Here is a 13983-nt window from a genome sequence, read left to right as displayed (position 1 = left end):
CATGGGAGGATTGATTATTTCTTTGACATATCTTCTTGTAGAGTACCTTAAGTATGTATAGGTTTTAAACTACTAACTAACTTGCACACACATATTAACATAATAGGAATACGGTGACATAAACAAAGCAAATCTATAATTGCCATCCATCTCCAGTGAAGCCAAGAAAACCATTTAGGCACCCTAGGCATTTGTGAAAATTTGTTTATGATATGATGGATATTGTCCAACTGTACTTGAACAGTCTGAGAGAAATCAGACAAATTAAAGCAGCACATTTCTGGGATCTGTTCACATCCCATGTGTTCTTTTAACCGTAGATAGTCTACAGTCATAAGATTTTGAAGTGCTACAACTTGCAACCCTCCCAACTCCTGGTTGAGCTCCAACAGTACAGATCCGGTCAAATTCATTGTCTCACTCTATGCACATGCCAACCTAGACATCTCCCTCCTCATTCCTATGGCAAGTCCAGGAGACAGTGGGCTGGATGCAGCCACAACTGCAGCATCGTCCGGATCCCTGTGGAGGCTTTTTGATGATCATCCCCCGGCACAAGTCCTCCAGAGACTGCTGATGCCGGAAGCTCCTCCTCATATCGTATCTTAGTTCATTTTCTGGGTATCCAAGCTAGGCCTTGATCTCCTGCATAGAAACAAACAGACCCTTTGCCCACACTTTGACATGCCCTGTATACCACTGTGCAGAACTCATTGGAGGTCAGCACACAGTAACTGCTTTTTTTTTTTTTTATTAAGAGAAAGGAATATTATCAGAAAAGAGTACCTCCATAGCTGATCATCTGACACCCTTTCAGTGATCAACATTAAGGATATTTAAAGCATGCGTTGATCTTTGATTTACCAATAGTTTTATCCTATCAAGGAGTAATCCCCCTTTTCTTTCTTTCTTTCATTTTTTTTAAAAAATTTTCAATCTATACTTACATGAAGAATACTATGTTTACTATGCTCTCCCCTATATCAGGTCCCCCCTAACAACCACATTACAGTTACTGTCCATCAGCTTAGCAAAATGTTGTAGAGTCACTACTTGTCCTCTCTGTGTTGTGCAGCCCACCCTCCCCTTTCTCCCTCCCCCCATGCATGCTAATCTTAATACCCCCCTTCTTCACCCCCCCCTTATCCCTCCCTGCCCACCCATCCTCCCCAGTTCCTTTCCCTTTGGTACCTGTTAGTCCATTTTTGGGTTCTGTAATTCTGCTGCTGTTTTGTTCCTTCAGTTTTTCCTTTGTTCCTATACTCCTCAGATGAGTGAAATCATTTGGTATTTCTCTTTCTCTGCTTGGCTTATTTCACTGAGCATAATACTCTCCAGCTCCATCCATGTTGCTGCAAATGGTTGGATTTTTCCACTTCTTATGGCTGAGTAGTATTCCATTGTGTATATGTACCACATTTTCTTTATCCATTCATCTACCGATGGACATTTAGGTTGCTTCCAATTCTTGGCTATTATAAATAGTGCTGCGATAAACATAGGGGTGCATCTGTCTTTCTCAAACTTGATTGCTGCGTTCTTAGGGTTAATTCCTAGGAGTGGAATTCCTGGGTCAAATGGTAGGTCTGTTTTGAGCATTTTGATGAACCTCCATACTGCTTTCCACAATGGTTAAACTAATTTAGATTGCCACCAGCAGTGTAGGAGCGTTCCCCTTTCTCCACAGCCTCGCCAACATTTCTTGTTTTTTGTCTTTCGGATGGCAGCTATCCTTACTGGTGTGAGGTGATACCTCATTGTAGTTTTAATTTGCATTTCTCTGATAATTAGCGATGTGGAGCATCTTTTCATGTGTCTCTTGGCCATCTGTATTTCTTTTTTAGAGAACTGTCTGTTCAGTTCCTCTGTCCATTTTTTAATTGGGTTATTTGTTTTTTGTTTGTTGAGGCGTGTGAGCTCTTTATATATTCTGGACGTCAAGCCTTTATTGGATCTGTCATTTTCAAATATATTCTCCCATACTGTAGGGTTCCTTTTTGTTCTATTGATGGTGTCTTTCGCTGTACAGAAGGTTTTCAGCTTAATGTAGTCCCACTTGCTCATTTTTGCTGTTGTTTTCCTTGCCCGGGGATATGTGTTCAAGAAGAGGTCACTCATGTTTATGTCTAAGAGGTTTTTGCCTATGTTTTTTTCCAATAGTTTAATGGTTTCATGACTTACATTTAGGTCTTTGATGCATTTTGAGTTTACCTTTGTATATGGGGTTAGACAATGGTCCAGTTTCATTCTCCTACATGTAGCTGTCCAGTTTTGCCAGCACCATCTGTTGAGGAGACTGTCATTTTGTCATTGTATGTCCATGGCTCCTTTATCAAATATTAATTGACCATATATGTTTGGGTTAATGTCTGGAGTCTCTAATCTGTTCCACTGGTCTGTGGCTCTGTTCTTGTGCCAGTACCAAATTGTCTTGATTAGTATGGCTTTCTAGTAGAGCTTGAAGTTGGGGAGTGAGATCCCCCCTACTTTATTCTTCTTTTTCAGGATTGCTTTGGCTATTCGGGGTCTTTGGTGTTTCCATATGAATTTTTGAATTATTTGTTCCAATTCATTGAAGAATGTTGCTGGTAATTTGAGAGGGATTGCATCAAATCTGTATATTGCTTTGAGCAGGATGGCCATTTTGACGATATTAATTCTTCCTAGCCATGAGCATGGGATGAGTTTCCATTTATTAGTGTCCCCTTTAATTTCTCTTAAGAGTGACTTGTAGTTTTCAGAGTATAAGTCTTTCACTTCTTTGGTTAGGTTTATTCCTAGGTATTTTATTCTTTTTGATGCAATGGTGAATGGAATTGTTTTCCTGATTTCTCTTTCTATTGATTCATTGTTAGTGTATAGGAAAGCTACAGATTTCTGTGTGTTAATTTTGTATCCTGCAACTTTGCTGTATTCCGATATCAGTTCTAGTAGTTTTGGAGTGGAGTCTTTAGGGTTTTTAATGTACAGTATCATATCATCTGCAAATAGTGACAGTTTAACTTCTTCTTTACCAATCTGGATTCCTTGTATTTCTTTGTTTTGTCTGATTGCCGTGGCTAGGACCTCCAGTACTATGTTAAATAACAGTGGGGAGAGTGGGCATCCCTGTCTGGTTCCCGATCTCAGAGGAAATGCTTTCAGCTTCTCGCTGTTCAGTATAATGCTGGCTGTGGGTTTATCATATATGGCCTTTATTATGTTGAGGTACTTGCCCTCTATTCCCATTTTGCTGAGAGTTTTTATCATGAATGGATGTTGAATTTTGTCAAATGCTTTTTCAGCATCTATGGAGATGATCATGTGGTTTTTGTCTTTCTTTTTGTTGATGTGGTGGATGATGTTGATGGATTTTCGAATGTTGTACCATCCTTGCATCCCTGGGATGAATCCCACTTGGTCATGCTGTATGATCCTTTTGATATACTGTTGAATTCTGTTTGCTAATATTTTATTGAGTATTTTTGCATCTACATTCATCAGGGATATTGGTCTGTAATTTTCTTTTTTGGTGGGGTCTTTGCCTGGTTTTGGTATTAGGGTGATGTTGGCTTCATAGAAAGAGTTTGGGAGTATTCCCTCTTCTTTTATTTTTTGGAACACTTTAGGGAGAATGGGTATTATGTCTTCTCTGTGTGTCTGATAAAATTCCGAGGTAAATCCGTCCGGCCCCGGGGTTTTGTTCTTGGGTAGTTTTTTTATTACCGTTTCAATCTCTTTGGTCGTAATTGGTTTGTTTAACTTTTGTGTTTTTTCCTTGGTCAGTCTTGGGATGTTGTATTTTTCTAGGAAGTTGTCTATTTCTTCTAGGTTTTCCAGCTTGTTGGCATATAGGTTTTCATAGTAGTCTTTAATAATTCTTTGTATTTCTGTGGAGTCTGTCGTGATTTTTCTATTCTCATTTCTGATTCTGTTGATTTGTGTTGATTCTCTTTTTCTCTTAATAAGTTGGGCTAGAGGCTTATCTATTTTGTTTATTTTCTCAAAGAACCAGCTCTTGGTTTCGTTGATTTTTGCTATTGTTTTATTCTTCTCCATTTTGTTTATTTCTTCTCTGATTTTTATTATGTCCTTCCTTCTGCTGACTTTAGGCCTCATTTGTTCTTCTTTTTCCAGGTTTGATAATTGTGATGTTAGACTATTCATTTGGGATTGTTCTACCTTCTTCAAGTGTGCCTGGATTGCTATATACTTTCCTCTTAAGACTGCTTTCGCTGTGTTCTACAGAAGTTGGGGCTTAGTGTTGTTGTTGTCATTTGTTTCTATATATTCCTTGATCTCTATTTTGATTTGTTCATTGATCCATTGATTATTTAGTAGCATGTTGTTAAGCCTCCATGTGTTTGTGAGTCTTTTTGTTTTCTTTGTAGAATTTATTTCTACTTTTATACCTTTGTGGTATGAAAAATTGGTTGGTAGAATTTCAGTATTTTCGAGTTTACTGAGGCTCTTTTTGTGAGCTAGTATGTGGTCTATTCTGGAGAATGTTCCATGTGCACTTGAGAAGAATGTATATCCTGTTGCTTTTGGATGTAGAGTTCTATAGATGTCTATTAGGTCCATCTGTTCTAGGGTGTTGTTCAGTGCCTCTGTGTCCTTACTTATTTTCTGCCCGGTGGATCTATCCTTCGGGGTGAGTGGTGTGTGGAAGTCTCCTAAAATGAATGCATTGCAGTCCATTTCCCTCTTTAGTTCTGTTAGTATTTGCTTCACATATGCTGGTGCTCCTGTATTGGGTGCATATATATTTAGAATGGTTATATCCTCTTGTTGGACTGAGCCCGTTATCATTATGTAGTGTCCTTCTTTATCTCTTGTTACTTTCTTTGTTTTGAATCCTATTTTGTCTGATATTAGTATTGCAACCCCTGCTTTCTTCTCACTGTTGTTTGCCTGAAATATGTTTTTCCATCCCTTGACTTTTAGTCTATGCTTTTCTTTGGGTTTAAGGTGAGTTTCTTTTAAGCAGCATATAGATGGGTCTTGCTTTTTTATCCATTCTATTACTCTGTGCTTTTGATTGGTGCATTAAGTATTTACATTTAGGGTGACTATTGAGAGATATGTACTTATTGCCATTGCAGGCTTTAGATCTGTGGTTACCAAATGTTCAAGGTTAGCTTCTTTAGTATCTCACTGCCTAACTTAGCTCACTTATTGAGCTGTTATATACACTGTCTGGAGATTCCTTTCTGCTCTCCCTTCTTATTCCTCCTCCTCCATTCTTCATATGTTGTGTATTTTGTTCTGTGCTCTTTTTAGAAGTGCTCTCATCTAGAGCAGTCCCTGTAGGATGCCCTGTAGAGGTGGTTTGTGGGAGGCAAATTCCCTCAGCTTTTGCTTGTCTGGGAATTGTTTAATCCCACCATCATATTTAAATGATAGTCGTGCTGGATACAGTATTCTTGGTTCAAGGCCCTTCTGTTTCATTGCATTAAGTATATCATGCCATTCTCTTCTGGCCTGTAGGGTTTCTGTCGAGAAGTCTGATGTTAGCCTGATGGGTTTTCCTTTATAGGTGACCTTTTTCTCTCTAGCTGCCTTTAAAACTCTTTCCTTGTCCTTGATCTTTGCCATTTTAATTACTATGTGTCTTGGTGTTGTCCTCCTTGGATCCTTTCTGTTGGGGGTTTTGTGTATTTCCGTGGTCTGTTCGATTATTTCCTCCCCCAGTTTGGGGAACTTTTCAGCAATTATTTCTTCAAAGAGACTTTCTATCCCTTTTCCTCTTTCTTCTTCTTCTCGTACCCCTATAATACGAATATTATTCCTTTTGGATTGGTCACATAGTTCTTAGTGTTGTGTCTTTCCTGGAGATCCTTTTATCTCTATGTCAGCTTCTATACGTTCCTGTTCTCTGGCTTCTATTCCTTCAATGGCCTCTTGCATCTTATCCATTCTGCTTATAAATCCTTCCAGGGATTGTTTTACTTCTGTGATCTCCTTCCTGACATCTGTGATCTCCCTCCGGATTTCATCCCATTGCTCTTGCAGTTTTCTCTGCATCTCATCCCATTGCTCTTTCATTTTTCTCTGCATCTCTGTCAGCATGTTCATGATTTTTATTTTGAATTCTTTTTCAGGAGGACTGGTTAGGTCTCTCTCCTTCTCAGCTGTTGTCTCTGTGATCTTTGTTTGCCTGTAGTTTTGCCTTTTCATGGTGATAGAGATAGTTTGCAGACCTAGTACGAGTGACCGCTGGAAGAGGTTGCCTTCTTGTTGGTTTGTGGCCTTCCTCTCCCCCTTCGCAAGGCGATGGGTTCTTGCAGGTGTGGATGTGGTGTGGATGTTGTCCTGTGTCCTCTGGTCTCTATTTAGGAAGAGTTTTCTTTGTTATATTTTCATAGATCTATGTGTTTTTGCGAGGAGATTTCCACTGCTCTACTCATTCCGCCATCCTGGCTCCCGCCATTTGTATTTTGATAGAGATTTTGCATTGAAACTCTAGATTGCTTTGGAGAGCACAATCATTTCAACAATATTAATTCTTCCTATCCATGAGCATAGAGTAGCTTCCCCTTTACTAGTGTCTTCTTCAATTTCTTTCATCAGTGTCTTATAGTTTTCAGATATGGATCTTTCACCTCCTTAGTTAACTTGATCCCTAGGTATTTTATTTTTTTTGATGCAATTATAAATGTGATTGATTTCTTAATTTCTCTTTCTGTTAGTTCATTATTTATATGTAGAAATGCAACAGATTTCTATATATTGATTTTGTACCCTGCAACTTCACTGAATTCACTCATCAGTTATAATAGTTTTTTGGTGGTCTTTAGCATCTTCTATATCTAGTATCATGTCATCTGCAGATAGTGACTATTTTACTTCTTCCTTACTAATATTAATGCCTTTTCTTTGTTTTTCTTGCTTGATTGCTCTGGCTAGGACTTCTAGTACTATGTTGAATAGAGTGTTAAGAGTGGGCCTCTTTGTCTTATTCTTGATCATAGAGGAAGAGTTTTCATAATTTTGCCATTGAGTATGATATTAGCTGTGAGCTTGTCATATATACCCTTTATTATGTTGAGGTATTTTCCTTCTATTCTCACTTTGTTGAGAGTTTTTATCATGAATGGATGTTAAATTTTGCCAAACATTTTTTCAGCATCTATTGAGATGATCATATGGTTTTAATCCTTTCTTTTGTTAATGTGGTATATCACACTGATTGATGTGTGGATATCAAATCATCCTTGCATCCCTGGAATAAATCCCACTTGGTGATGGTGAACATGCATGATTCGTTTAATGTAATTTTTAATTTGGCTCGCAGATATTTTGTTAAGGAATTTTTATGTATGTTCATCAGGGATATTGGTCTGTAGTTTTATTTTTTGCAGTGTCTTTGTCTGATTTTGGTGCTACGGTGATGCTGGCCTTATAAAATGAACTTAGAAGCTTTCTTTCCTCTGCAATTGTTTGGAATAGCTTGAGAAATATAGGTATTAACTCTTCTTTAAATGTTTACTAAATTTTCCCTTGAAGCCTTCCAATCCTAGACTTTGATTTGTTGGGAATGTTTTGATTACCATTTCAATTTCATTAGTAGTAATTGGTCTATTAAGATTTTCTATTTCTTCCTTGTTGTAGTCTTGGGAGATTGCACGTTGATAGGAATTTGTCCATTTCTTCGTGGTTGTTCAATTTGTCGGCATATTATTTTTCATACTAATATCTTATACTTGTATTTCTGTATTGTCAGTTGTAACTTCTTTCATTTCTGAGTTTATTTATGTGAGTCCTCTTTTTTTCTAGTGAATCTAGCTAAAGGTTTATCAATTTTTTCAAAGAACCAGCTGTTAGTTTTAGTCACCTTTTGAGTTGATTTTTCATCTCTATTTCATTTACTTTTTTCTGATCTCTATATTCCCTTCCTTCTACTAACTTTGGGCCTTTTCTTTTTCTAGTTCCTTTAGGTGTGGGGTTAGTTTGCTTATTTGAGATTTTTCTCTCTCTTTTTTTGGTAGGCCTCCAACTCTATAAACTTTTCACTTAGAACTGCTTCTGCCACATTCATAGATTTTGAATTGTTGTTTTTATTTTCATTATTCTCCAAGTACTGTTTATTTCCTCTTTGATTTCTTCACTGACCCATTCATTGTTGTGTAGCAGCATGCTGCTTAGGCTCCACATGTGTGTGTTTTTTCCAGTAATTGACTTCCAGATTTATACTATTGTGGTCAGAAAAGATGTTTCCTATGATTTTAACTTCTGAAGTTTTTTAAAACTTCTTTTTGTGGGCTAACATGTGATCCGTCCCTCTCTCTCTTTTTAAAACTAAATTAACAACACTGACCTAGCTAGCCATGGGCTAGGCTAAGGGAAAGGTTGGTTATTTAGCTTTCTAGGTTAATTAACTAGATTAATTTTCATATGCAAGGGCTACCATGGGAGGTAATCTACCCCAGAAATATTGCCATTTGTGAGTTTATTATATCTCTTTACTTTAATTTTTGTTTGAAGACCATCCTTTAAATTGGTATCTCTGTAAAAGGGCTTATGATTTGTACAATTATTGATTTAAATATTTCAAAATTTGATTAATTTATTGCAATGTAAAATTTATTGGTTGCTAGAAAATTAAATGACCTATAGGTTATTAAATATAGTTGATATAGTTAAATATAGTTGATATCTTTGTCTCATTTGTTCTTCTGTGATGGGTTAAGCTCTTAATCTTTTTCCTGTTATTTTCTATTGCCCAGAGCCAGGAATAGGTTTATTATATTTGGTTAAAACCTGGTTTTCATATTTCAAAACAATTTTTTTAATGCTCAAAGCTTAATTAGAAATTTAAAAATCTTATTTATTTGTTCTCATATATTTATTCCCATTACATTATACTTTAAGATTTCAGTTAGATTTAAGTTTTAGAAAGAAATATTTAGAGCCATTTGTATATCAGTGCATATTTAAATAGGAGCCCTTACTTTTTAAATGTATAGCTAAAAATAATCCTTAAAAAAAACTAAAAATTAAATATCAAGTGGAAAATAAATTTGAAACAATGGGCTCACAGATGATGCAAAAAGTTTTTCAACCTCACCCTCTGTAGCTTTGTTTAGCTTCAATGTCATCTTTCATGCTACATCTCAGTTTCTGTGCTATAGGTGTGGTTAATAATGAATCCCACATGATTGTACTTCCGAACAGCATTTCTTGAATAGGACTTAAATACTATTTCTTAAATTGATCAGAGCTCTGCAGTACACTGAGAATAGAAAATGGATATTATGTCTACTTATTAGTCTTATAATGTATTATCAAAATTAACATATGACTCTGCATATTATGTTGGGGTCTTGAACAATGACAGTTAGTGGGAGGATTTGGCCTGAAAATATTCATGGCCTAAATACATACTACTTCCAAGAGTCTTCATTATTTGAGAATTATAGGTATTCTATGGATTTCTGGTTGCTCTGAAACCTTTGTCAACAAACTAATGTTGGTTGGTACAGTCTATGAATCATAGTTTGGATATTAGTATACTACTCACCCCATAAAAATGGGGATATTTAATAAGAGTTAGAAAAACAATAATAATTACACTGATTTAGAACCCCCTATGTGTCCTGCATTGTACTGTAGACATTTTACATATGCCATATATTTTTATTATTACAAAAAAAATGCACTGCAGGGAGCCCATACTTCTTTTCTGAATTTTCTCATTAGCAATACTACATATAACTACTTTGACACCAGCAATCTTAATTGCCAGGTTTGCAAACTAATTCTTTACTCCACAAGCCAAGTCATTATTGGTAATAGCATCATCAGGAATAAAGCTCTTAGTGTTAGAATTCAGCTGACACTGTGGCTGATGTCCCACATGACGTGTGTGGACCCTAGCTAGGCAGTTTCCTGCTGTATGGACACCGTGATTCTCACGCCACCACCACCACCACCACCACAACAAAAAAAAAAAACCCCATCTTGAGTCTACAAAGCAGCACGGGAACTTGAAGGCATAAGGGAACACAGTGCCAGAACATGCAGATGCCTTTCATACACACGCTTTTATGCAGGTCACCATACTTTAATTCTGCGAAAGAACACTAGAGATATGTTGAAGAATTCATTCCCTCATGGCACTGGTTCAACACCTTAGGCTTCTTTACTGACAAGCCTTATGAGGCTGTCCTGCACCAGTGCTGCAGAGAAGGAAGCTGAAGGCCAGCCCAGCAGGGATGACAGAATTCTTTTCTTCCCTACAAAAGAAGGAATCCAATTGATAGAGAGGAAAATTATCTCCACACTGGAGAAGACAAAGCGATGACAAAAAATAAATAGGCATTGTCAAATAGAGCTCACTATTTTCATTACTCACCTTGGGTATTTTAAAGATGAAGGCTTTTTATTACAGAATCACAGATAATGTGGGACTGGATTAGCACTGCATGGGGAAAGTAGTCTCCTCCATCGTAGTCTGCAGCGAGAATTTGGGGGGGGCACAATTAAAAAGAAAACATTTAATTAAACAAATATCCCTGAAATTTACAAAACTTGCTCTTTAAGTTAATTTTAGGTCTCCCCAACGACTGAGACGCATAGGCCTTAAGATCGTGTTTCCCGTAGCCTTTTCCCCCAGCAGTGAGGCTCACAGACGACTCTCCTGCTGCTGCTACTTGTTATTTTAACCGTGTAAAATCCTTTATCTACGTGTCTGTAGCGTTTGTAGGCAAAACTTGTGAGATGCGGTTTCTGAGCAGCGGCACACAAAGGGAGCGGGGCGCTGCAAGTTCGCACGGAATGAGAGATTTGGGACGGCAGTGCGGGGACTCGGGCGGCAGGCCGGAGCCTCCAGGCCCCGTTGGGGAACCTCGGACGTCGTGGCCGGAACCAGGAGCACGGTAACGGGTACTCGAGAGAGAGCCGCTGGCGAGGCCGGCTGCGAGGGCCCTGGGGCGCACACGGGGCGACCGCAGGACTCCGCGCGGCGGGCACCCGCGCGTGGACAGGACCCGGTGCGCCCGGGGGCGTCCGCACCTGCCGGTCCGCACCTGCCGGTCCTGCTCCGACCCTGCGCGCCCGGCCCCTTCCCCCGCGCGCCCGCCGGCGCAGCCGCACCTCGCGGAGGCCGGCCCAGGTGCAGCGGGCGCACACCGGCCTGCGGGGCAGACGCGGGGCGGGCGTTGGGCCCGGGGCCGCAGCAGGAGCGGGAGGGGCGCCCGCAGCGCGGCCGGCGACGGGCCCGGACCTGAGGCGCGCGGCGCCACACGCGGCCGACCCCGCGGCGGCGCGGGCTGAGGAGCGCGGCCGGGATGTCGGCGGACGGCCGCCACGAGGAGCAGCGGAAGCTGGTCGACATTCACCACTGGAATGCCAGCCGGCCGGACCTGTTCGAGACCAGCCAGCACATCGAGGTGAGCGCGGCGTTGGGCCTTCCGGACCACGCACTTCGGGGCGGCGTGCGGTTACCTGTGGGGGTGGGGGGGGCAGGGGCCCGGGTGCGGCCTCGGGCCGTGGCGCAGACGGGGGCCCGTGTGTGAGGTGCGGGCCGGTTTCAGGGCTTCCAGCGCCGGCGGTGGCCTTATGCCGCCCGGGGTCTGGGTCGCCGGCCGGCCCGGGGCGTGGCTGCGGACGGGATCCCCGGCCCGGGGTGGGGCCGCGAGCGAGGCTAAGGGCAGGCGCCGGCGGGCAGGGGTCTGCGCCGCGAGGCCGTGCGGAGCGAGGCGGCCGTGCCGGGCCCGCGCTCTGCCCGGCCGCGGCTCGGCTCCGGGCACTCCTGGCTGTGGCCGACTCGGACCTCTGTCACTAGGGCGAGCACGTGACCGGCGGTGTTTTGCTTCAGGGGTGAAAACTTGTGGGTTGCTTGGGTGAGTGTAAACACCAGGAAAGGAGTTGTGTTTGCGCGCATTTGCTGGTAACGCCGCCGGGAACTGAGCCCTGGTGCAAAGGCAGGTTCTCCCTGGGCGCCGTCGCTGCGGGTGGAGGGACAGCGCCCTTCCCCGCCGGGCTGTCGGCGCGTCCGCGGACTGGGTGGGGCTTGGGGCCGGGGCGGGACGGTCAGGCCTGGGGCAGGGGCTGCTCGGGGCCTGCGGCTCGCCTGGGGGCGGGGGGCGGGGGGCGGCCAGTGCTGGCGTGCTCCCGAGCAAAGGAGGAAATCACACCTGCTGGCCCAGGACAGCGGTAGTTGTTTATGCCGAAGCTGCAGTCGGAGTCCCAGCAGTTTTACAAAGCAGGTTTGAGTCCAGCGTCTCTGGGACGGGAGAGGTTATGCGGGAACAGGTAGAGGGTGAAGAGTCAGGCCGCAAGGGTTTCCCAGCCGGCAGCGTGTAGGCTTGGGTTTCATTCTCGCAGTTGCTGCCAAACTTTAACAAGACGAAGTGCACCTTACTCAGGATTGTGCCTCTAGAAAATTATTTAATAACATCTATTTTTTATTCTAATTGGTAATTGACAGTTAACATTTGCTGAGATACCAGCTTTTATGCGCCAATGTTTGGCCAAACATTCTCATGAAATTGAGTATCATTAAGCTCTAGTTCATATTTTTTAATAAACTTGACTTTTACTTTTTCATCTTACTGGTTTTGCCTGTGGTGGGAAGAAGTCCTTGTCTTCATGGGTAGAGCCATTCCTCTTAATCCTTAGTTGAATGCTAATGTAAACTTAGTAGGTTTAAGTGCCCAATTTGATCACTGATGGGTTAAGTTACTTCTGATTCACAGCTCATTTCTCAAGTGCCTTGAGTTACATGCTAGCAGTTGTATTCCTTCGGACTTACTACTATTCTCTTGAAAGGTGATATGCAACACTTTAGCTTTCAGGATTATGTTGTCTTTCAGAATGAGTTCATTTTTCCTCTCTCTGGCTAAGAAAATTCACATGTAAAATATTATCGTGGTACATCTGTTTAAATAGATCTACTTATGATTTTTGTTTTGTCTTGAGACATTTCCAAAGTCTGGTTATGAAAAGGAGTATTTTCTCAGTTTAGTAATAATAGATCACTGAATTTAATTTTGGGGATTTTAGACTGAGTTAGCATTTTAAAAAATCCTAAATCAGAAACAGATTTTAGTTAGTTGTTTTCATTAAAGTCCATTTCTAAGTACTCAATTGAAATTCTCTGTTTTCTTCGAGATATGAGTCACTGGTAAAGTAAAACTGGCCTGTCATTTGGAGAGCTGCTTATTTCAGTTATTCAGCCTGTGTAAAGTTGCTGTGTACATGTGCTGAAGCAAAACAAAGGTTGAAGGACCCTTTTTGAAAATGATTATGAACTTCTTTAGATCCTCGCCACTCTCCTCCCCCTCAATTATAACTGAACATGTCTGTTTTTAGAAATGATTCTCTACGATTGTATGGGAAAGGGTTTCATGAATAAATTACTTATTTAAGATGTCCATATGTAATTTTTCTTACTTTCATTATGTAGCACCTACTTCACACTTTGTATTTTTTTTTCTGGAGAAGCTTTGCATACTATTAAATTTATTATGGTCTTGAAAGTGAAGCTTCGCATTTCACATGTTATGTCTTTGATTATGATGTAGGTAACCTTATCTAACAATAATACTCTAGGCTATTGGTTTCAATCTGCTTTGTCTAAAGTGTGTCTAAAGTTTTTTACCACCTAGTGATGAATTTTTACTCTTATTTGGCCAGCACAAATCATACTATGTAGTTTTCTACAGGAATGCACTCCTTACAGTGGCCTTTACTATGTTCAATGACTGTTGAGCTAATTTACTATAGGATGTGATTTGCAGGAATATGATTTAAAACATTCAAAACAACAGATTTGACTGGATCTATACTGTCGGAACTCAACCAAGAATTAGGGGAAGTGCCAGAATCTTGCGACTATAGACTATCTACTGTTAAAAGAACATATGGGATGTGAACAGTTCCCAGGAATGTGTTGTTTTCATTTGTCTGATTTTTCTCAAACTATTCAAATTCAGTTAGACAATATCCATCAAAGCATTGATAATTTTTCACAAATGCCTAGGGTGCCTAACTGGTTTT

At 40.9% G+C, this 13983-nt stretch overlaps 1 protein-coding gene across 1 annotated transcript in view; it reads left to right on the top strand.

The window, feature by feature from the left end:
- The window catches only part of LOC140849836 (uncharacterized), a 98450-nt gene that overhangs the window by 12958 nt on the left and 71509 nt on the right, over nt 1–13983 (top strand). The window contains exon 2 of the mRNA XM_073238342.1: nt 10766–11372. Coding sequence (XP_073094443.1) covers nt 10766–11372 — 607 coding nt within the window. The remainder of the gene's footprint in view (nt 1–10765; nt 11373–13983) is intronic.

The sequence above is a fragment of the Manis javanica genome, chromosome 1, assembly GCF_040802235.1.
Source record: "Manis javanica isolate MJ-LG chromosome 1, MJ_LKY, whole genome shotgun sequence".
Taxonomy (NCBI): Eukaryota; Metazoa; Chordata; class Mammalia; order Pholidota; family Manidae; genus Manis; species Manis javanica.
Note: the sequence above shows the minus strand (reverse complement) of the source record. Positions and strands in the feature narration are given on the sequence as shown.